We start from the raw sequence: 23,951 nt of genomic DNA on the forward strand, positions 1-23,951 counted from the left end.
ACTGAGAAATGACGCCGTCATGCGATTAGTACCCTGCCATGACCGACGTCAGCCTTATACTCTGGTATTCGGGCCGACTGGGACGCGGACTATACCCAATTGTCAGGACTGCAGCAAGGGAAGACGAAGAACATCAGGATTGAGCCTTTCACGGCCAGAAACAGGTCACCTCAGAGCAGCCAGTAGGCTACTGAGCATAAGGACAGTCATGCTAATCTTCTGGAACAGTTAAATGATTCAAGACCTTTAATTTTCTTGTTCAGAAATCGCTTGGCTCTTTCTAGTTGAGCAATATGCTTAGATTTATACGTACCACAGAGGTTGCACTGTGTTTGATAAGCGAGAAATGGGAATTAACTGGGTCAGACAGCCTATGAATGAAAGAGAGACCAGTTATCCATGTAAGTACCCTGGGTCTCTTATGATCATCTCTGTCTGAACAGGAATACTACTTATGATATATAAGGTGGGAGCAGCTTTTTTTTGCTCATATGCTGCACTTTTCTGCATTCAACTTTAGACTGTTGATAGTACACTAGGTATGTGTATATTCTAACCTTGCTGGAGATGTTGAACATTAGTGTAAGAGCAATACCCAGCTTGCAATCAGCAAACTTGGTCAATCAAACTTCTGGGATACTGGCTTGGACGTCTGCAAAATAAATGCCATACAGAAGGCTTGGCACAGATCCCTGTGGCATCCCACCTCTTTACAATTTTACATTTTGGGAGTGTATTAGCAACCTTCACAACCTAAGACCTGATGCATAGTCAATCAGTGGTTATTGTATGGGGTTTACATCAAGTCTATCTAATTTTTCAATAACTCCAGCATGAGGAATAGTATTCAAAAGCCTGGCCAGGGTAAGAGTTACCACTGTCCACAGTTTCTGTAACCTTTTCAAAGAAGCATATTAGGTTCAGAAAGCAGGACCTGCCTTTCACAAAACCAAACTTGAGTGACATATAGTTAAGTTGCCCATGTTTGCATTAATGCATTCTGCTACAATACATTCCATGGCTTTGCATACAAGGCTGATGGGGGCTATAATTAACTCCTCTACTCATAGGTGGTCCCTCTACAAAACTAGGTAGAGTGGCTGCTCTCCAGGTATCAAGCACAAACACCGTAGACAGGTTGAAGTTAAAAAGTTTAGGTAGAGGCAAAGATAAAGCATACTTAGAATCAATAAGAAAGCAACCTGGTACAGTGTCTGGTCCCATGGAAGTATTCCTTTTAACTGTTTACAGGGATTCTAAGACTATATCCAACGTGATTTCAGGGGAAACAAAAAATGTCAGGGATAGAGGGAAAATAAAGAGGGCAAGTGGGATGAAATATAAAAAGAAGTTATGTCTTACCAAAACATTCCATCTGTATTGTTGATCCTCGTTCAGTCATTACGCATGGGTATCTGTTCCGAGCTCGGAACCGAGCCGGCCATTTTCCAAGCTCGCATCAGCTTCAAACTTGAGCTAAACTCTTACCCACAACCCCCCTCTCCCTGTTACCTCAGATTGAGTTTGCAAGTCAAAGAAGGTAGAGGCTATTGCTGGTCAAATAACCTAAGAGAACCAGATGGTGAGATCCACTAGAAACCACAAGAAAGGGAAGAAGGGAGGTTCGTAATGACTGAACGAGGATCAACAATACAGATGGAACAGTATGGTAAGACATAACTTCTTTATCTGATATTGTTAATCCTCGTTCATTCCTTATGCATGGTACAGAGTCCCCAACTACCTCTATTCCTGGGAGGCTCTCATGGAAGGACATTCCTGAGCACCATAGAACCGTAAGATGCTCTTCCCCTGGAGGCCAAATCCAATTTGTAATGAGTGAAGGTATGAGGCATAGCCCAAGTTGCAGCTGCACATATGTCATGTAAAGAAGCTCTGGCATGGAAGGCAGCAAAGTTGCCACCGACCTTGTTGAATGAGTTTTCATGGTAGTAGGCAACGAGCGATTACGTTGTGTATAAATAAAGGTCACACAGCCCTTCAACCATCTAGCTAATGTGACCTTAGCAACAGCAGATCTTAATCTAGGTCTAGAAAAGGCCAAAAATAACTGGTCAGATTTACGAAAGGGTTTTGTCCTGTTTAAGTAAAAACGGATTTGCCTGTGTATATCTAGGGTATGTAGGCAATACTCTCCTCTGTTTGAATGATTGGGAAAGAAAACTGGAAATTCAATGGCTTGAATAATGGACATTTCAGAGATCACTTTAGGCAGAAATGACAGATTAGTTCTCAGAGACACTATCTCTATGAAAAATCAAGTATGGACTCTTGATACATAAAGCTTGAAGGTCAGAAATACGTCTGGCAGAAGTAATAGTGACCAAAAACAAGGTTTTCCATGAAAAATACTTGAGGTCGCAAGAACAGGCTAGTTCTAAAGGTGACATTGTCAGAGCTTGCAGAACAAATGATAAATCCCATGGTTGAACAGGCTCTCTAAAAGGTGGCTTCAGATGATTCACACCTTTTATGAAGGTCTTACACAATTTATGGGACATGAGAGGAATCTTGGACACCTGCATGAAAATTAGAAATTGCAGCCAAATGAACGCTAATGGTAGAGGCCAATAGATCCGATTGAAACAGGTCGGCCAAATAGTCTAGTATTATCGACACTGGTGCTGAAAAAGGGTCTACTTATTTATCTTTCTGCCAACAGGTAAATCTTTTCCACTTGCTCAGATAAGTAATTATAGTGGAAGACTTATGAGAAGCAATGAGAATATCACGTACTGGTAAAGAAAGATCATTCTGCCTGGCAATCAAGGGAATTGGAGTAGCCAAGCCGTGAGCTTCAGGCTGTTCAAGTTGGGATGAATCAGGTTCTGTGGGTGTGAGATCAACTCCGGGGTTGGATGGAGAATCTGGTTGATCTAGTAGGTGAGGCCAAAGGAAGGGGTACCAAATCTGTCGAGGCCAATATGGTGCTATGAGGATCACCTTACTCTTCAACCGACGGGCTTTCTTCAGAAACTGGGAAATGAGGGGAAAGGGTGGAAATGTGTAAAGCAGACGCAAGGGCCAATTGTGGACTAGGGCGTCCCTGGGTGACTGTCCCGGACGGGGAATCAGGGTGAAGTAGTTGCTGCATTTGTAGTTGGTTGGGGATGCAAAGAGGTCGCAGCAGCAAGGACGGCCCCCGCGGTGGAAGATCTCCGCCGCTATCAAGAGATTCAGGGACCACTCGTGAGGTTGTAGAATGCACCTGCTGAGTCTGTCTGCTATCACGTTGGAACTCCCGGGAATGTGCGTTGCTAGAAGAAAACAGTTGGTAGCCATCACTCATTGCCATATCCTCATGGCCTCTCGGCAAAGGGGGCAAGATTTGGTTCCACCTTGCTTGTTGATGTACCAGACCACCACCATGTTATCTGATTGAATCGCAATTGTCCCAGACGGCAGCAGGGGATGGAATGCTTGCAATGCCCGAAGCACTGCCCCCTCAGCTCTACAACATTTATATGCAGATGGGCCTTTAACTATATTTGCCTATTATTGGAATCCTCTGTTAAAGAAGAGGAAGAAATAAGAGCCAATATAATTTCTGAACAGGAATCATTATTTGCTTCATATTCACAAATGAGTGGATGAGAAATGTGCTTCGATAACTGAAATCTGTAGCAGTTTTTGAACGTAGACTGTTACGACAGAAATTTCACAAACTTGAAAGGGACAAAAGGGATTTTAAGGAAGGGCACATCTTTGTATGGCCCAGAAATAGCAATTCTGATCATATTAAAGAAGGTACGACCTTAAACACCGAGAGGGGGGGCCACGCTAAACAACGCGATGACATCATTATAGAGAGTTTTGAAGAGGAGAGGAATTTAGGAGCGAGAACTAAATCTAACGCTCCTTCAACTATCAGCGTTCCTTTAGCGATGACTTCAACAGCTCGTTTAAATGGTGGAATGGAAGAGAAGCGAAGGCTGGAATCCATCGAGCAAGTGTCAACAACTTTTGTTCACTCAACTGAAAAAGTGGAAGACAGGCACAGGCTGGAATCCACTGAGGAAGTGCAACAAAAGAAAGCCACATCAGGAATACAAAATGATGGACAAGAAGGTACATCAAAACAGGTTTTTCACACGTTTCCAATAAAATTGAATACTTCAGAGAGACAATTACAGAGAGGTAGGTCATACAGCATGAACCGCAACAAAAGGAAAATACCTACAAGCCCTCCAGCCCTGGGTGTACCCAAGAAGGCATGGAGAAAGGAAGTATAGTTTTAAATATTTCCTCAAGGAATCTGACTGAACATGAAAGAAATGTATTGGAAAGGGGGCTTTCTTTTATTCCATCACAACGGACTAAGGTAACCGATACCATTTTAGATTTGCACATGTTTGGTAGGAATGTTTCCTTAAAAATGCTTTTTAAAAATCAAGGTGATGAGCCTAAAGATGTTAATGTATATAAGAAACCTAGTCTATTTATTCCACCCAGCCATCCAGTTATTGATGTTTTTATTAACACTTGTGAAAATGAAATATTTGAAAATGTGAATGATAAAAACAGAAATAAAACTTTCTCCAATTTTAGCAGGGATGAATGGAATGCATTAAAACAATTATAGTCTGACACAAATGTTATCATTAAGCAAGCAGATAAAGGTGGCCCTGTAGTTTTAATGGATAAAACGTATTATGAAACAGCGATGTATGAAATGCTACAGGATACCTCTGTGTATGAAAATATTAGCCAAGCTGATATGGAGGGGATGTTATCACGATTGGATGGGATACTATATGATTGTTTATTAGATAATACCATTTCAAATGAGCTATACAATTACTTTAAGGTAAAAGAACCTCTAGTGCCTAGCATACATGGTCTGCCGAAAATCCATAAGAATGTATATCAACCTCCTTTAAGACATATATAGTGTCAGGACATAACTGGTCTGCAGAGTCTATCTCCATATATGTTGAGAAGAATTTAAGAATGTTAGTAAATAAGAACAGGAATATTCTAAGAGAATCTAAGCAATTCTTGCAAGACCTATATGTTTAATAATGCATATGAAAGACAAGATGGAGATATGCTATTAGTGACACTAGATGTATGCTCGTTGTTTACTTGTATTCCGAATACAACCGGATTAGAATTGAGACAATATTTGCTGGAAGAAGGGACATATGATGGAAAGAAAATAGATCTAATATGCTTATTAATGGAGTTAGTTTTAACCAATAATGTGTTGAGTTTTGATGGAAAATTATATAAGCAGAAAGATGGTGTGGCCATGGGGACAGCAAGCGCAAATAGCTATACCAATCTCGTCATGGCCACATGGGAAAACAGAAATGTGCTTACTAATGAAAGATGGCCCCAAATCCAATTTTATAAACGGTTTGTTGATGACCTCTTCCTGTTATGGAGTGGTGATGATGCAACATTAAAAGAATTTGCTACAGAAATTAATAACAGCACTGACTTTCTAAAATTTGAGATGAAATACTCTAGCCAGGAAATAGAATTTCTTGATATAATGATTAGTATGGATGATGTGAATGGGGTAACCACAAAGTTGTTTAGTAAGAAATGCCATAGAAATACTTTACTCCATAGAAGCAGTAGTAGTAAAGTGCAAACCCTTAGGACTTCAAGGCTAACACCCAGGGATGATGAATTTAAGGAAGAACTAACTAGTTTGAAACTCAGATTTAATGAAAGGGGTTACGCTGATAGTATGACGACAGGAATCCTGGATGCATCTACTTCATGGAGAGATAGTATAGGTAAACTGTATTTTTCAATGCCCAATAATGACAGAACAGGCTATGGTCAACATAAAAATGAATCCGTTAGATTCTCTACTTATTTTATCAGTGATGTGAATATAATAACCAGTGTGATAAATATGTTCAACATAAAAATGAATCTGTTAGATTCTCTACTTATTTTATCAGCGATGTGAATATAATAACCAGTGTGATAAAAAAGAACTGGAATATATTAACACAGAATCCAGAAATCAAACAAGTTGTAGGGAAAAATCCAAGTTTTATTTTTAAGAACAGGAAATCTTTGAAAAGGATGTTATGCTATAACAAGGGACAAGATATGGCAGGAGTAAAAGGGACGGTTCCTTGTGGTGGATGCAATCAATGTATATACATCAATCATGAGAATGTATTTACAAATCTAGACACTAAGCGGATATATGATTTTAGTGTAGCAGCCAATTGTAACACAAACCATGTGGTCTACTTTGCTGTCTGTCAAAAATGCTCTGCATTTTATGTGGGCAAGACTGACAGACAGCTAAGATTTAGAATTAGGGAACACTTATTAAATATTAGGAATGGTGTTGCTACTAATGCGCTCGCCAAACATGTCCTCTGAAGGCAATGACCATAAATTTTATGTTCTGTTATGAGAGAATTATTCTTAATGAGAGAGGTGGTGATATAAGGAACCATACAGAGACATCTGAAACTAGGTGGATTATCACATTAACAGCTAATAAAGGAAAAGGCCTTAATAATAGAATACCCTTGAAACCAGTTCTGAAGAATAGGAGGTTGTTCAAATGAAATTAAATTTTAATGAAAGACAGAGAAACATATTAAATATACATTTTGTTTTTAACTAATGCATTTTATGTTACAATGTTTATTACGTATCTATACTTGAAATGTTTTTTCCAGTATGACTGTACATATTGCAGAATAACTGGCTTTACTTTAGGTACTAATTACTTTAAACATGAATTGGTTTGATTTGATTGGTTTGATTTGATTGGTTTGAATACTGTTTAAATATGGTTGGGTAGGAAGTGTTTGTTTGAAGGTCTGAAAAAGTGATATGTGTATCATGAAAGCGCTTACCTGAGTGAACCAATTTACATTGGATTTTACCTACGTTTCATTCATTCTTGGACTGTGTTTAAACTAGGACATTCTGTGCCTTGGTTACTTCACCATTTCTTTGTGGATTTTTACAAATATATATAGTATAGCACCACCTGAAGTGAACTAGTGTAAATTGCATCCTTCATAAGAGATATTCATTCAAGCCTGGGGGAAACAGGGCACCCAATTTAATAATCCATTTTTTTCTCCATGTTCTTTAATAACATTGAAAGAGAAGAAAATGAGTAAGTTCCACAGAGTTCTCACTGGCTACGAGGGTGGGCATCCGTTTTCAACCAATAAGCATGTCAGATTTGATCCTTCTAACAGGAAGGTAGTGAAAAGGAAAAGACCCCAGTCTATCCTCAAAAAATCAAATACATCCAGTTGTGATAAATCAGGGGAAGAAGCCTCTACGATTTTGAAGTCTAATACACAACACACCTCTGAGACTCCAGTATCTAAGAGGAGGAATTCTTCCACCCCTTTAGGGTCAAGTGTAAACGAGGGGAGGAAACACAGGGGTGGACAGCATGGTAGATCTGTTGAGGCTAATAGTACAGAAATAATGTGTTGAACATATCATCGACTGAATTGTCTCCTACACATGTAAAAATATTGAATAAAGGCCTCAACTTCATACCGTTTTTTTTTTGTTCCTGAAGACACATTTGCTAAAAGATGTCTCTGATTTCCGTAGATTGCTTAACTTGAAATTATTTTTTCAGACTACCGCTGACTCAGAACCTAACTCCAGTTTCAGGTATCACAAATCAAACTTCGTCCCACCCATGCATCCCAATGTGTCTATGTTTTACAACTCCATTCTCAAAGATCTACATTTTAACTTTAGGGATATTCATGCAAAACACAATAATGTTTCCAACAAAGAGATGGGCATGATATGAGAATTGGCAGCCAACAAGGAATTGGTAATACTGTCAGCAGACAAAGGTGGAGCCATTGTGGTACAAGATTGGTCTCTATACAACTCTGAAGCTACGAGACAATTGTCAGATAATGGGTATTATACACATATGGCATTTGACCCTACACCCGGTTTTAAGAGGCAAAAAGATGAGTTTTTGCAATCTGCCAGGGAGGAGGGAATCATAACGGACAATATTATGTACCATCTTACAGTATCTGACCCTTGTAATCAATATATATATTTTTTACCTAAAATCCACAAAAATCTACAAAACCCACCTGGCCGACCCATTGTCTCAGGCAGCGGCTCAATCACAGAACCACTATCCCAGTTCCTGACATTACATTTCAAACCCTTGCTTAAATGTGTTAGAGCTAGAATACAGGACACTACAGAGTTTCTTCGGATTATATCAGACATGCAGTTAGAAAAAGGATGGTATATGTGTACTTTGGATGTTTGCATTATATACCAACATCCCCCATTGGTCAGGTTTAGATGCCTTAGAATATTGGTTAGTCAAGTCCGAATTATATCCACCAGGTTTCAATACACTTTTTGCTCTGTTTGGCTAAGCATGTACTAACCAAAAATGTTATATACTATGGGAACAATTATTATTTACAGACTAAAGGCACTGCAATGGGGGCCTCGTTTGCTCCGATCTATGCCGATCTCTTTATGGCTTACATCGAGGAACGGATCATTTATGATAGTGCCCATAATATATATATGGATGAGATCGACATATGGAGGAGATATCTGGATGATTGCTGGTTGGTATGGAGGTCTGACATTATATACCTCAAGAAGTTTGTCACACATTTGAATGAGAACAAATGGGGCATTCAGTTTAAGATTACATTTGACACCGATAAAATCACTTTCTTGGATGTACTAGTAACTAGGAATGCAGACCATACACGGACAACTGAGGTCTATCGGAAATACCCAGAGTACAACTCCTTGCTTCATGCCTCCAGCTTTCATCCTCCCCATATATGCAGAAACATTCCAAAGTCGCAATTTTTACGCCTGAAGAGGATTTGTTCTAATGCTGACACCTATCATACATACGAGTCTGATTTGGTTAAAAGGTTCAGCGATCGAGGATACAAGAAAGGGGACATCGCTCAAGGCAGACATTGGGCTGCAAATCAAGATAGGGATACCCTACTCCAATATAGGGACAAAAAACAAAGCAATAATTCTCAAATCAGATTGGTGACCACTTATGGGAGAAACACAGATGTCCTCATTAACAGTGTCCGCATACATTGGAATATCCTATTGGCTGACACCAAGCTTAATACATTTTAGAGGATACATGTTATTTTTCCTTTAGAAGAGGGAAGAACATTGGTTCATTTCTGAATCATTATAAACTAGTGAACAGATCGGATAACAGCTCTAAACAAATAACTTTGGAAGGTGGGCCCTTGCAGGGATGTTTTCCATGCTGACACTGCACCCATTGTAAGAATATGTCTAAGACGAAAGAATTTACTAGTAAAAAATATTGGATAAGTGTTCTCAAAGTTTTTTGCCAATTGCCAGTCTAAATGGATGATTTACATGACCACCTGTAACTGTTCAGCCTTTTATATGGGACAAACATCCAGGTGTGTCAAATTCAGAATATAAGAACACTGCAGTGACATTAGAACTGGTAAACAAACAAGTGTGCTTTATAAACGTACACAAAAACACCCCAAAGCCACATTTACGTTTACAGTGATTGATAGAATACAGCGAAACAGTAATAACAAATCAGGATGGCATCAGTTAAATAACATGGAAAAAAAATGGATTATTAAATTGGGTACCCGGTTTCCCCCCAAGCTTGAATGAATATCTCTAATGAAGAATGCAATTTACACCAATTCACTTCAGGTGGTGCTATACTATATATATTTGCTTGTATGCTCATTTAATTTAATGCACTGAAGAAGGCTTAACAGCCAAAACCGGACTGCTTTATTTTTGGCTAAATGTCTTCCTAATAAATTTTTTTATGCTTGTCACTGTTTGCTGGCTCTACAGTTTTTTGAAAGGTTGTCAGGAGACCAACAACCCCTTTGCTTTAGGAGTTCCAGAATGTCTCCAAATGAAGCGTTGTTAAGTGGTGATCTTGGGGACCCTTCCTCCTCAAAGTCGCTATCTTCTGGGACAGACTCTTGGAGAGTTCATGTGCTTCCTCCTGCACTTTTTCTTCCTGGGAACTTCTTCAGGGGGATGTTTAGAAGTAGTGTCAAAGAAGTCGGTATACCCTGTTCGGTATCCTGGTGACTAACTTGAGCTGGTTGTCCCAAAGGCAAGCATGACTGAGGCTCAAGACGCAGAGACGAATGGGCTAAGTTGGCCAGAGACGAATGGGCTAAGGTGGCCAGAGCCATAGAAGGTGGAGAAGTCTGAACTCTAGGAACAGAAAGCTCTCTCCACTACCTCGAATACAGAATGCTTTAGAGAGAAGGAAATGGACAGCTATGAAAAAACATGCTTAAGGGCCGTAAGCTCCTCCCCCCCCCCCCGAATTCAGAGCACTTGAAAAGTGAGTAGGGGCGGAGCTAAACCTAAGACTCCAAGGAGAAGAGATGGCTCCCGACAGCTTCGGAGTACACCCTTAACACCTCAGAACTGGCGCGGACATTACTGCTCCAAGAATCTTCTGGCTCACGGGCCCTTGAAGCTGGTCCACTTAGACACCATCAGAGTCAAAGATACCAGTGTCTTCGGATCTGATGTGAATGATTTCTGAACATTTGGATCAGGTGACTCCAATGCCAAAGGTCAGATTGGAGAAGGAGTTGACGGGGAGGCGGGTTGTACAAATAAGCGGCTCCTTACCCAATGGGGTCTGAGTCAGGAGAATCCTCATTTGAATCTGCGTCAAGAGAAACTTCCTCATCATCCTGTCCACATCGGCTGTGGTCAGGCTTTTGGAAGAACATGCCAAATATGCTGTCAATGAAGATCTCGAATAATGATGCCTCAAAGACCACTCCTAAGAAGGGGGAAGGTAGTCTAGAGGAAACTGGATTTGGGGCCAAGAGTGGTGAAAGGATCAGAGGAGATATTTCTGTTCTGGTCTTTGGATCTGATGTGCCCAGATCTGAAGTCCCTAGAAAGTTTCAAAGGAGGTTCGGTACCCGCAGCCGGGAAAGTGGTTAGTTCCAGGGAATGCTTCCTAGAATCCTTCTGCCTATTTTTTAAAGGTTTGAGTCCCAGATAATGTTGATGTAGATTTAGAGGTAACAAACCTCTAAGTATTAAGATGTGATGGGCCTAAGCTGTACACGCACTTGGAATGCACGTCAGACAAGGGAATCTTGTAGCCACAAGCTGTACATTTCTAGAAACCAGAGGGTTTCTCACACATTATTTCAACATTTCAAGGGGAAAGGTAAAAAGGACTATTTAAAGGAGATAAGATTTTTTTTTAAGGAAGAAAGAGGAAAAGAAGAGCGAGAGATAAAGATATGCCAACAATGCAAGTATAAAAGTATGAAAAAATGCCAGTGATGGCAATGAGTACACAAGTACTTAAACTTAACTAGTAAAAGGAAGGAACCGCGATAACTATAAAGGTTATAGAATCACATATAAACAAACAGCTAGAAATTTGTGAGCAAAACAGTGACCATGTCCATACACTAAGGAGGCAAACAAGATCCAAGGTATGTTAGGGACCAGGGCACTATGGGAAAGGGAGAAGCTAGAGAGTTTTCAGTAATCTACGAATTGATAAAAGCAGCAGAGTCAAATCCAAGGATTTGATCTGAACCTAGAAGATGAGGAACAAATGAAAAATGACAGATACAGAGCTTCCAATATCTCAGTTTTTGTATCATCTGTTTAATCTCCTCTCGTATATACTTAGCTGCCATAGCAGAATCCTTTTTAACCCATACTCCTAAGCACTTCATTTTATCAAGTCCCCATAAATACAGTTATTGTGAAGCAACTGTTGGGTCAGTACATAGTTTACAGCTATTGCCTTTGTTTTATCTGCATTACTTTTATATCCCAAATAGGCATGGCCCTATCCATGAATGAATCCACCACTGAAATGTTATTTTCTGGTTTTATATGGTACAAAATAATATCTGCAAATAAAGCCATGTTTACTTGATTATCATACCAATTATATACTTGAATTTCTGGGTCCCTTATTTTCTTTACCAATGGTCCTAAACAGAATACAAATAAAGGAGAAGAAGACACCCCCCTGGCTGGTTACTCTGTTCTAATAGAACTTGAGAGAAGCCTCCCCACATACACTAATTTTCACCTCTGATCCCTCATACATCCTCTTAATTAGCCTTATTTTGCCAGGGAATGCAAATGATTCATTGTCCTACTCAAAATCCCAGCTTACTCTGTCAAATGCTTTCTCTTCATCAAGACCCACCCAACAATGTTATTTTCCTATATTCTCCTTCCCTCTGGTTCACCACAGTTCTATTAATTTTGTCACATTTTTGCCTGCCTTCCACAAAACCACACTAATCCATATATATCAAATTTGGCTTCAAAATTGGCATTCTTTTAGCTTTACAGACAAACACTTTATAATAATGGTTTACAACTGAAATGGGTCTATATGAAGTTGGATTTTATGGTTCTTTAAGTATTATAGCCACCACATCCACCTTCCAGAGTGATGGTGCTCCTCTCTCCTTTTAAAATACTGTTAAACTAAACCTTCCAGACCCTTATCACTTTTTCCCTCCTGACTTCCACACTTCCAAAGGAATCCTAGAGACTTTCCTGTAGATTGGCTGTACACCATTTTATCTCATCTCCTCCTATCCAGTTAGTAATTGAGCCTCATTTACCTCTCAATTTGCCATATTTAATTATTCCATAAACATTTCCATTTGTACTCTTTCTTGACTTTTACATTTCTCTGCTTTATAAAAATTTTCATAAGCATTCTAAAAATTTTCTAATGCCTCTACAGGGTTATTTTCCTTGTTATAGGTTCCCCTAAGCTTGGAAATCATCCCTTCCAATTTATGTTGCCTAAGCTGTTGTGCTAAAAGCTTTTCTGCTCTGGAGTTACCAAAAAGCAGTTGCTTAACAGCAATCTTTCTAAAATTCATGCACCTTACCAAGATAGCCTAGTAACCTTCTATGTACCTATGGACTAACAGCCCTAGGAGCCCTTACAAGCTTAGCCACACTTATCCCAAGTTGCCCCAATTATGGGTGGTTAGGTTAGTGAAGTTCGCAGGGGTAAGGGTATATGGTAGTTAATAACTACATCTGTCCAGGATGGACATGGGCATCAGCCCCAGGAGTGAATTAGTGGTCACCCATCCATTTATCTAAGCTGTGTTTCAAGAGGGAAAGAAAGGTGCTCTTGTTTCATGTGAACTAGAAGCTGGTAGATGTACATGTCTCTTCAGCATGACCTGCTGATGTCAGAGGTTAGATCCCTGGATTGAGTGACCCTTGTGAGGTCTGATTTACGAATATGTAGCATTTCCATCAGGGTCAAGTCAGATACTGCTCTGTAAGCCAGGCACAGGTCACCTTTTAGCAACCTGTAGGAGACAGAATACAGTGAAAGGGTTTTCAGTCTTTCCGAGCATAACATGTGTGTATCCTATAATTTCTTGGTGGGAAACCTCTGTAGTGTATCCAACTGTTACAGGTATCTGGTGAGGTACATGAAAAAGGGGCACTGTACTCAATTATTGGTCTGATGAGGGCAGAGTATAACAGAATTACAGCATTCTTAGATCTAGATGCAATCATAGGAAGTTACTAGGCTAATGGCCCATTATTTTCTCTTCAGCATCCTGCAGTTGTCTCCCCTCTTGTTCTGTGAGATTCCCCTATTCTGCAATACTTAACCTTTGTCAGTCCCTCTGAATAAATTCTGGTTACATCTTAACCATATATATTTTTTTTACTTCTACCTTGTTTTTTTAACTCCACTTTCATTTTATTCCATTCCCTAGCTGTATTTAACCCCACTTTCATTTTATTCCATTCCCTAGCTGTATTTTTTGAAAACATTTCTATCTTCCTTAACTCCTGAATAACTTCACTACCCATTCCTTAAACTACTCTCTGTTTAACAGATAGGCTGAGATGCGCCAGTGCCTCATTTTTATTTCATTACACTGCCTTTTTATTTTAGTTACTATTGATGTGTGATCTCAAAAAGTCATTGGATTCATAAAGACTTTCAATTAAATGTACCTGTTCTTATGAAATATAATTTCTGTCTAGCCTATCCCAGTTTTTGTACCTTGAGAAAAATATATAATTCTCTTCACGCTCCTACTCATGAATTCACATCTTCCATACCAAATATTTTCATATTTTTTTTTCAAAAACCTATCCTCTTGCTACATTTTCCCTTCTTCCCTTCTAGCCCCCCCTGATACATACTCACTATTGCAAATCAAACTCCAGTCCCCACCTATAAGTAATATTCCCTGCTGAAAGCGGACTATTTCTCCCATAATTTTCTTAAGCTCCACTGTAGCAGTTTTAAGTGGAATACAAATACATACCAGTGTGATTCTCCTCCTTTGTTAGTAGTTCCTTACTAGTACAATATATCATTATTAATTCTCCCCTCTTCTATCACAACTAGAGCTCCTCTAGCAACTAATAAGTACTCCCCATTTTCTTTTGTCCCTGATATTATGATGAATAACCATCCTGAAATCCTTTTCTTATCAAATTCACATGCTCAGTTCCTTCCAAATGTACCTTGTAGGATAGCTATTTGAACTCTGCATTTTTTAATTCACTCCTCTTTCATTTTTCTATAACAGAGACTATTCATATTTAAAAATAATATGGAAAGTGCTGCCATTATGACAAGAAGTTATTATTTCCACCTGTTACATACATCAGCTTTTTTGTCTAGTTTCAGCATTTGTGTTACATGCATACACTAATGCTTGGCATGTTGTTTTAGACAACTGTTTCTTGTCTTATCCATTTAAACCTATGTCATGTATTACACACTTTTGTTTTAATGAAAACTCTGAAAAACAAACACACCCTTACAACACTCCCATATCCTAGTAACTTAAAGTACACAATACTATGCACATCTTCAAACAATGTTTAACTCTCCTAATAGGAACAACTGTCCCAGATTGACAGCTACACTCACAGGCTTGAACTGACTTGTAAAGTTATCCATACTAAGACACATGGTACAGCCTGTGTTTCTACTTACACTAATTGTTTTTCTCTTATCTTTATTCCTCTCCTAGATGTAGAAAACTTGAATGTTTTCAGCAAACATTACATTTTAGGCACAAAAGAAAAAGAGTACTCCGTTTTTATTGCCCTTAATAGCTTGTCTCCATAGAAGCATGAAAACCAGATACACAGGACTTCATACAAGCTGCTCATGTTGCACTGTGAACATTTATTTGCTAAAGGCAAACCTTTCATTACATTCAATGTACTTGCATTTACTTGCTTCCACTTAAAACATGTTGCTAGATCAAGCCAAGGGCATTAATCCAGTCATTCCCCTACACAAAATGAAGAAAAAGCAAATCAATTTTACTTGCATCATGCTCTTCTGTCCAGGTTTTCTTCTCTTTTTACATTGCAATTCTTACATTTCTTAAAGTTGAAGAAATAAAGGAAAAACAGAGCATGACTAACTGTTGGATATTGAGTCTCATGTGTCTCTAACTTTGGCATATTAACTCTTCCATAAATATTTCCATTTCTGCTCTTCCTTGACTTCCACATTTCTCTGTTTTATACCCATTTTCATAAAATTTACAGAATATCTCCCAATACTGCTACAGACTGATTATACAGTGTTTTCTTCTCATCTCCAACTGAACTTATTTCACACTTAAAACTTTTTATATTATGACAACCTCAAATAAAAACGAAATACATTTTCACAACACCCCCTTCCTCAATTAACTTTTCAAACTCCGTTACACCACACAGACTATGGCTGCAGGTTCAAAAGGTGGCTGGCTCAGTTATTCAAAGGTACAATGAAGGTCACAAGTAAAGGAAATTCTTTTTGGTAGACCAGTCTAATGCTGCCTTTAGAAACCATTTCACAGGTGGGAGACGTATCAAGGGTGGATCCAATGGCAGAAATGCTGAGAAAACTGAAAATGATATGTTAATGGAAGTATAAGCCAGTCCTTCAATGAAACGTTCACTTATGTAGCATCATAAACCCTGGTACAGTGTTATGGTCCAGATACCTTCCACAGCAGCAAGAGATGCACGTTTCCATTCAAAAACATAAGAGTTTCTTTTGGCTAGTTTTCTAATTTCCAAGTATATTCAACAAGTCTTCTGTGAACTTGTGCATGAAGGACAAGAGAGTGAAGATCATCCAAGCTGAAAGCTTTAATGTTTCTAGGGATGGGGTTTAAGAGGGTTCCCGTATCCTGAAGGAGATCATCCAGTATTAATGGCAGCTACTTCTGGAAATATCCCTTGAGGAGGATAACCAGCACTTCCTAATCCAAAAAGATACTATCACAGTAACATATTTTCTCTTACCATCAGAATCACATTGGGCAATGGGAACACGAGGGAATGCTAGTTAGAACAGAACTGTCAACTTGATGGAGAAAGCATTTAGCATCCAAACTATCTTGTAGGCTGGGCCTGAGCAAAGCATGTTCAGCTGTCTGTTTAGGGATACAACTAGGTCAATCTCCTCAGAGATACTCAACAGCATATTAGGTAAAGTAAGACATCCCCACAGAGTAACATCTATTTGTGTGATCTGCAGTCAACCATGTGAGTTGATTAGCCACTGCACTCTGAAATGAAGGACTGCATACTGCCTTTAGAGTCCTCAACTACTGCAGTACTATGGCATAGGCATTCACGACTAACTTGCAAATAAGAGCCGAGTCCCTCCCTTCTTGACATACGACTGTTGCACTGTTTATAACGAGATGATGTACCCTTTCAACATTAACAGTCTTCAGTGCCCGAGTCAGGGTCATTATCGCCTTCAAATGTATATGCTTCTTCTCTTCTGGGCTGCAACCCAGTGTCCTTTGACTTTTTATGAATTATGTGTATGCTTACTTGATAGGTCTCTGAAGCATCCATTGGTAGTGTCTAGTTAGGGGGTTCCTAAGGGAAAGAAACTCTTAATTTCATCCCAACATGCATGGACCACAACTTCAGCTGTTTGGCGATGCTAGGTAAAATAAGAATAATTTCTTCCGGGGAGTGCCGGTTCCAGATGAATCTTAGGTACCACTGGTGTCTCAGCATGAGCCATTTAGCCAGAGGTACCAGTGGAGGCAGTGGATCCCAGAGGCTGAAGGCACTCCCTGTGCTGAAAACTTCCCTTGCCTGGACCACAACTTCAGCTGTTTGGCGATGCTAGGTAAAATAAGAATAATTTCTTCCGGGGAGTGCCGGTTCCAGATGAATCTTAGGTACCACTGGTGTCTCAGCATGAGCCATTTAGCCAGAGGTACCAGTGGAGGCAGTGGATCCCAGAGGCTGAAGGCACTCCCTGTGCTGAAAACTTCCCTTGCCGTACTAATCTGATGAAGTGTTCCACCTTCTCCTGTGAGAGGAATGCATTTTGGAAGGTGGCATCTAGAACAGAATCTATGAATAATCTCTCGAATGAGTACGATTTGGTTTTGGGATGTTGAACAGACAATGGAAGAACTTTACGGCAAAATTTAGGACCCTGTCTTATCTCCTCCTGGAACACTGCATGAATGAGGCGGTCATCTAAGTTTGGTTAAATGTATGTGCCCTTTCCCCTGCAGTATACAATAAGGCACTTTGTAAAAAAAAAAAAAAAAAAAAAAAACATGGAAACCACTAATTCAAAGGGTAAAGCTAAGCAAAATGGTAGTAAGAACCACCTGTGGTTCTTGCGGATAAGAATGTGCAGGTAAGCCCCCTTGACATCTAACATTACCTTTATGGCCTGTAAGAGCAGGAGAGGCAAGAGGGCCATATAGAGTTAACATTTTGAACTCTGGGACCTCAATCTTTGATAGTCCTGGGGAATAGTAAAAGTCTCAAGTAGAACTGCTTGCTTTGGTAGTTTAATGATACTAGTTCCATTTCCCCCAATGCAAAGAGCTCATATAAAACGGGGTGGCTTTGGTAGGTAAGAAGCCCTGACACTTTTGATCTTTTTACAAATGGAACTCTGAAAATTGATCAGTAGGAAGTAACATAGCTTGACTGATACTTTTGGGAGGTATTCCATGAACCTTCTTGCAATCTTACTAGAGTGACATCTAGAAGGAATAGGGCAGGGTGTATTTTTTGGGGTAGGACATAGGTTAAGGAAGTATATCAAAGTAGCCTAAGTTGATTCTGTGGGCTGAAGACCTATGGAATTCCCCAAATTGTCTCTACTGTCTCCCTGTCAGATGTTCTCGTATTGTCCTTTTCCCCCTCTCTGCCTTGCCTTTACCCCATCTGAGACAGCAACAGTGTGGTTTAGCAGGACAGTTTCTAATATCTGTGGACATAAAGTGAAGGAGATGCTTAACATAACGTCATATTCTACACTTTCTCACCATTTTCCTGAAAGCTTTACTTGTAGAATTCCCAACAAAGTTCACTTGGATGTCTTGCAGAAGGGATTATAGCCTCAGCCAGATATGCCTTCTAATGAGAGAACTCACACTTGCCAACCTGGATATTGTATATACACAACATTATAACCACATTTACACTTAAGAGCATTTTGCCACCTGATAAAACACTCTGGGTGAAAGACATTCATTTCACCTTTAGGTGCATATCAATCACATCTCCTAGCTTGTTCCTCTAGGTTTTGAGAGAGCAATCTTGTACTCCTACACTTGAGACAATTAATGGCTCTTGAAGAACAGAGTGGTAGCTGTACAGGCCTTTTTCCCCAAAAATGGTTTAGCACTTTGTCATTTAGGAGGCTACTGAGGGCAGGAATCAACTTGGATCCTTTCTCTTGGGTCCACAGGCACCACAGCTAATCTGTCACATAACTCTAAGCTATTTATAGGATTCTTGGACCCTACCAAACCTGTGTGACTTCTCTGGAGCAAGAGTTGGATTGTTTGGTTCCCTGGACCTGCAATGAAGGCTTCTTCCACAGCTTCCAAAACGGGAAGGACAGTCACAGGTTTAAGGGCATCTAAGCTCAGTAAATCAAAATATATCTTTTCTGCATCTCTGATGCAGCCTTTGCCTTCCATCTAAAATATCCATTCATTCTACCAAGAACTCCAGCCATAGACTGATCTACACTTGGCTGCAGTCTTCATAAGGTTTGCAGATGCCCTTGAGCTAAAGTCAGATCATTTGTTCAGAGAAGAACAAATGCAGAGAAAAAAAGTCAAACTTTTCTGGCATCTAGGACATAGATGTCCACAGAGAGCACAGACTTGGTGATTTACATTGCCCTTTTTGGTTCCTTTTGACGGGTACATCTACCTTGGAAGTCTTGGCCTCATGACAGGGATTTTCATCAAGGGAGACATCATTGATGAGGACAGTAGATTGCCCACCCTCCCTTTCAGAAATAATGAAGCATGCTTTTGCTATGGATGCCAGAGAATAAACCATGGTTGCCAGACCTGTGATGTGACTGGCTCCTTTGGTGTGATGAAACAAAAGCATTGTGATGACCTCCAAAGCAGCTCTGCAATGGTCTCAGGAAAATCAGATGTAGCGAGTCCAGGAACTGCAAGCACCTCACTGGGGGTCAACATCCTCACGTCACAATGAGAAGCTGGATTCTGTAATCGCTTCACCCATGCCCTTTTCAACATTTTCCTTAAGGCATTTTACTTTATGCAATATTAGTAGCCCAAAATGAATATGACAATTCCACAGCAGAGCAAATGAAGGCCTAAGGCTTCTTCCTGGCCAAGTGTTCTGTAAGGAATACCACCTACTTCCTGAGGTTTAAGGACTGAAGCCCTGACAGACCTTACAAGTCCTCAATGTAAAACTCTGGGCTTAAGCAAAATACACAGCAATTGTAAAAATATGTGTGCATGGAATCTACCTTTTTAGGCCCCAACTAAAGTCTGACACTAAGCCAGTCATAAATCAATATTCTAATGAGAAAAATACAGTAAAGTCTCACTTAACCAGCACCCATGGGGGATTGGTAGATGCCTGTTTGAGATATTATTTGTGATTTTTGATTGGCTGGTATGCCAGCATATGAGCCAATCAAAAATGGAAAAGGGGAGCCTCTTCTGTTCAATGTGGAACAGCCACAGCTGTTCCGCACTGAACAGAAGAGGCTCCACTTTGCCATTTTTGAATGCCATGTAAACCAGCATACAAGCCAATCAAAAATTGCAAAGCAGAGCCACTTCTACTCAATGCGGAACTGCGGGCTGTTCCCCATTGAGTAGAAGTGGCTCCGCTTTGTGATTTTTGATTGGCTCATATGCCAACAATAGAGCCAATCAAATGCTGGTTGCTTAAGAGTGCTGGACGATCGAGTCCTGGATAATGGGAATTTTACTGTATAGAAATAAGGTTCCTCAGTGGAGTATTTATCTGCCCTGAGCTCCGGAGTAAATTGAATCAAGCTAAGCTATGGATGCCATTGCCTTAGATCTTTCTATTCTTAGTGTACGCACTAATATGGCATCAGTGGAATTATAGGTTCATAGGCTGGTACTAGGCTATCGGCCCTAGGGCCTATACAAGCCTAGCCATAAAAATTCCCTGGATATTTCTTCCCACAATATTTACTTACCTGGACACCTGTCTAGCAGGGCGACTGACGTGATCCCGGGGTGAATTTCCTCTCTCCCATCCAATCGTCAAGGTTCCTTTTGAAGAGGGCCAAGGAGGCGCTCTGCTTGACATGTATGGGCAGTCTATTCCAGAGTATGGGGAGTCTCTGGATCAGGAACCTATCCCTCCAGCATGTTTTTAGTGTGGAAATGTCCTGATGTCCCAAATGTCAGAGTGTCTGGCATGTAGATAGGGAAGGGCGTTGATCCCTGGACAGATTATCTGAGTCTCCTGTGTCTAAAAGTCCCAGTAGTATTGACAACTGAGAGACCTTCTGTGCCTGCAGTGCCAGTAGTCAGGACTATGGCAACCGTTATATAAAAGAGGGGCATTTACACGCTTCTGGGTTTTGTGTACTACTGAATGAACAGTCATGCACAAATCCCTGTAAAGATGGAACAGTAAGTATGACGTTCTACGATTCTTAAGTAATCAAGCCCAGCTGTTTCCCAGATTATAAATTAAATCAGCAGTAAACTAAACTTGGCCGGACAAGTAGCACATATAAAAATACAGGTGGTTAACTGCAGAATTTTATCATTAGGAATTTCCCAAGAGACTAGCAAATACACAATAAAAATGATCCCAAATGAAAGCTTAATCCATTGCATTCTAGTGGGGGGATGGGTGCTAATACTTTACATAATTAGATTTGCTTTTCTAAACTCTAGCTATCAAAAGCAGTCATTACCTGATGCATCTTGTACAGTGAATACATCGGGTCATAATAGTCTTCACCAAAGGACCAATGTTCTTGTCTTCCACTGCACGCTTCGCTTCACTGAATCTGCTCCTGTCATTACCAAACATCATTGATTGATCCTGAAAAGCATAGCATAAATTATCCTGAAACAAGCTGCCATCAATTTTTAACTGGTTTACAACGAAGGAAAAAAAGGTGGGAGAGACCACGAGCTTAGAGAATAAATTATGTTATACAAAATGTCCCCTGTAAAGAAAAATTGAATGACAGCCCCATTTCCAAACATACACATGCACGTGTTTCTGGGAATATTCTTGATCATATTCCTTTGCTTATGTTGTCATTTGCTACTTAATATGACAGCATATTCCATACTTATGCTGTCATATTAGCCAGCAAATGTTTCTGAAAATTCAGAAACTGAATTCTTAACTTAGCTGCAATTCAACACTTCCAGAACCTGTATGAACAAATGTCGCAATTCTGTTTCAGGCAGTGCCTTCTGGCAACACTCACTGGCTATATACATATTCCATAAATGCTTTGCCTTTTTTTTTTTTTTTTTTTTAACACCAAGTATCAAGTTTAACGTTCTGTACAAGGAAAACAATTCTGCATACAAATAGTATTTCTGGCTGTGTGTGTGTGTGTGTGTGTGTGTGTGTGTGTGATATATATATATATACATATATACACACGTGTATACTCGTACTCATTTATGGCACAAAGGCTACAATGAAAGATCAGAATCATATTTTGATATGGTGGATAAAGACAGAATAGTTGTGTAAAATCTTACCATAACCATACATGTCCTTCTCTTCCATGTTGCAGTATTCTTAGTGTGGGATTTCCCACCTCAGGCGACCCAAATGTTGGCTCCTATACAAAAGCTTAAGCCTGGTTGCTGTAGATGCATGGGACGTCACATGTAGGGCCATAAACCAGGGAACTTAAATGTGACGTCTGCATGCACAGATCTCAGAACTTGAAGGCCAGACAGTCCCAAATGTGACGTCTGCATGCACAGATCTCAGAACTTGAAGGCCAGACAGTCCCAAAGAGAGTAATAAGTGACTGTCGGCCAGAAGTGTCAAGTGTCATATGCTGGCTAGTTCTTATTTATTTATTTTACATTTGTTTATCGGGATAGTCCAACTGGATACATGTTGTCCATTTTCAGCGGAGGCCCGGGGAGAAAAGCTCCACATAGACAAACTTACATAGATTACACAGAAGTTAGCAAACAATTATAAAAACAAAGTGATCATATACAATGGGTTAGTAGTGTTCCCTAGTACGGACTCACAATTCTCATGGACAGACAAAAGTAAGAGACATCAGACTGGAAGCTGAGCTTGGTGATGTAGTGACAAGTTATGATAATTGCAGAATATGCTTTTAGTTTATAACTTAACCAGGGTTGGTACATGGGCATAGCCAATTCTCTTTGAGATACTGTTTGAGTTTTTTTTTTAAGAGACTTTTGGAGGATTGTAGGGTTATATAGTTTGGCAATGAATTCCAGGTTTTGCCAATGAAGTTGGCAAACAGGGATTCACCAGCAGAGTTATTAGCTTTGTGGGTTTGGACCAGTAGTTTATCGGTGGACCATAGGGATCTTAGGTTGCTATATGGCTTAATATTTTTAAGTGAGGGGGTATCCTTAGGGTGGTACAAAATTTTGTGCGCTATTAAGAGTTGACTGAATTGAATTAATCTGGGCAGTTCTAGCCACTCTAGTTGTTTAAGGTTCTGGCAGTGGTGGGTTCTATAGGTGAAGCCAGTGGCGAATCTGGCAATATGATTGTAGCTATGGGACAGCTTACCTAGTTCGGATTTGTTGAGGTTTGAGAGTACAGACAAGGCATATAAAAGAGTAGAGAGTAGGTGTGATCAGGCGAATGCAGTCCTAGCCAGTGGGGTTAAAAATGTCTTGTTTCTATACAGTGATCCAAGCTTCTTATTGATGGTCTGTATGGTTTTGTTGATCTGCAGGTCAAATTTGAGATGGTCTATGATAACCCCTAGCAGTTTGGTGTGATTATCTAGGGAAATAGTGGTACCACTGTTAGATGTGACAGAGAATGAAAGTGTGGTGGATCTACTAGTGGGAGAGAAGAGTAGAAGTTTAGTTTTATTGGGGTTCAGAAGTAGGCGTTGGTTGGTGAGCCAGTTCTCAATAGTGTTAAATGTATTTTGGGTTAAGATTTGCAAGTTGGATGGGGAGGTGGCTGAGCAGATGAGAGTGGAATCATCTGCGTATTGAATGCAGGTGGCTTTAGGGATAGCAGTGTGGAAGTTGATAAAAATAGAGAAGAGTAGTGGACCCAGTATGGACCCTTGAGGGACACCTAAGTGTGTGAGGTAACTGGCTGGAGATTTTGCCCTGCCATAGTACTGCCTGCTGTCTACCAGTCTGGTAGGACTGGAACCACTGGATAGCAGGCTTGTTGAGGGAAATAGATTTTAGTGAAAGAATGAGAAGTTCACGGTTGACCATGTCAAAGGCTTTTGATAGGTCAAGAATGAGGGCAGAGGTTAGCCTATTGTCATCCCTGTTTTGGTTTATGGCAGTAGTAAAGGAAAGAAGGGCTGAGGTGGTGCTATGGTATGACCTGAAACCATGCTGGGAGTCAGATAGTAACTTATTCTGTGAAAGGTATTGCATTAG

At 40.0% G+C, this 23,951-nt stretch overlaps 1 protein-coding gene across 1 annotated transcript in view; it reads right to left on the reverse strand.

Moving 5' to 3' along the window:
• The window catches only part of NDUFS1 (NADH:ubiquinone oxidoreductase core subunit S1), a 1,309,138-nt gene that overhangs the window by 936,329 nt on the left and 348,858 nt on the right, over window positions 1-23,951 (reverse strand). Inside the window, exon 7 of the mRNA XM_044075860.1 lies at window positions 21,266-21,396. Within this exon, the coding sequence (XP_043931795.1) occupies window positions 21,266-21,396 (131 nt within the window). The remainder of the gene's footprint in view (window positions 1-21,265; window positions 21,397-23,951) is intronic.

The sequence above is a fragment of the Protopterus annectens genome, chromosome 6.part1 (assembly GCF_019279795.1).
Source record: "Protopterus annectens isolate FY-2018-M chromosome 6.part1, PAN1.0, whole genome shotgun sequence".
In the NCBI taxonomy this organism is placed as follows: Eukaryota; Metazoa; Chordata; order Ceratodontiformes; family Protopteridae; genus Protopterus; species Protopterus annectens.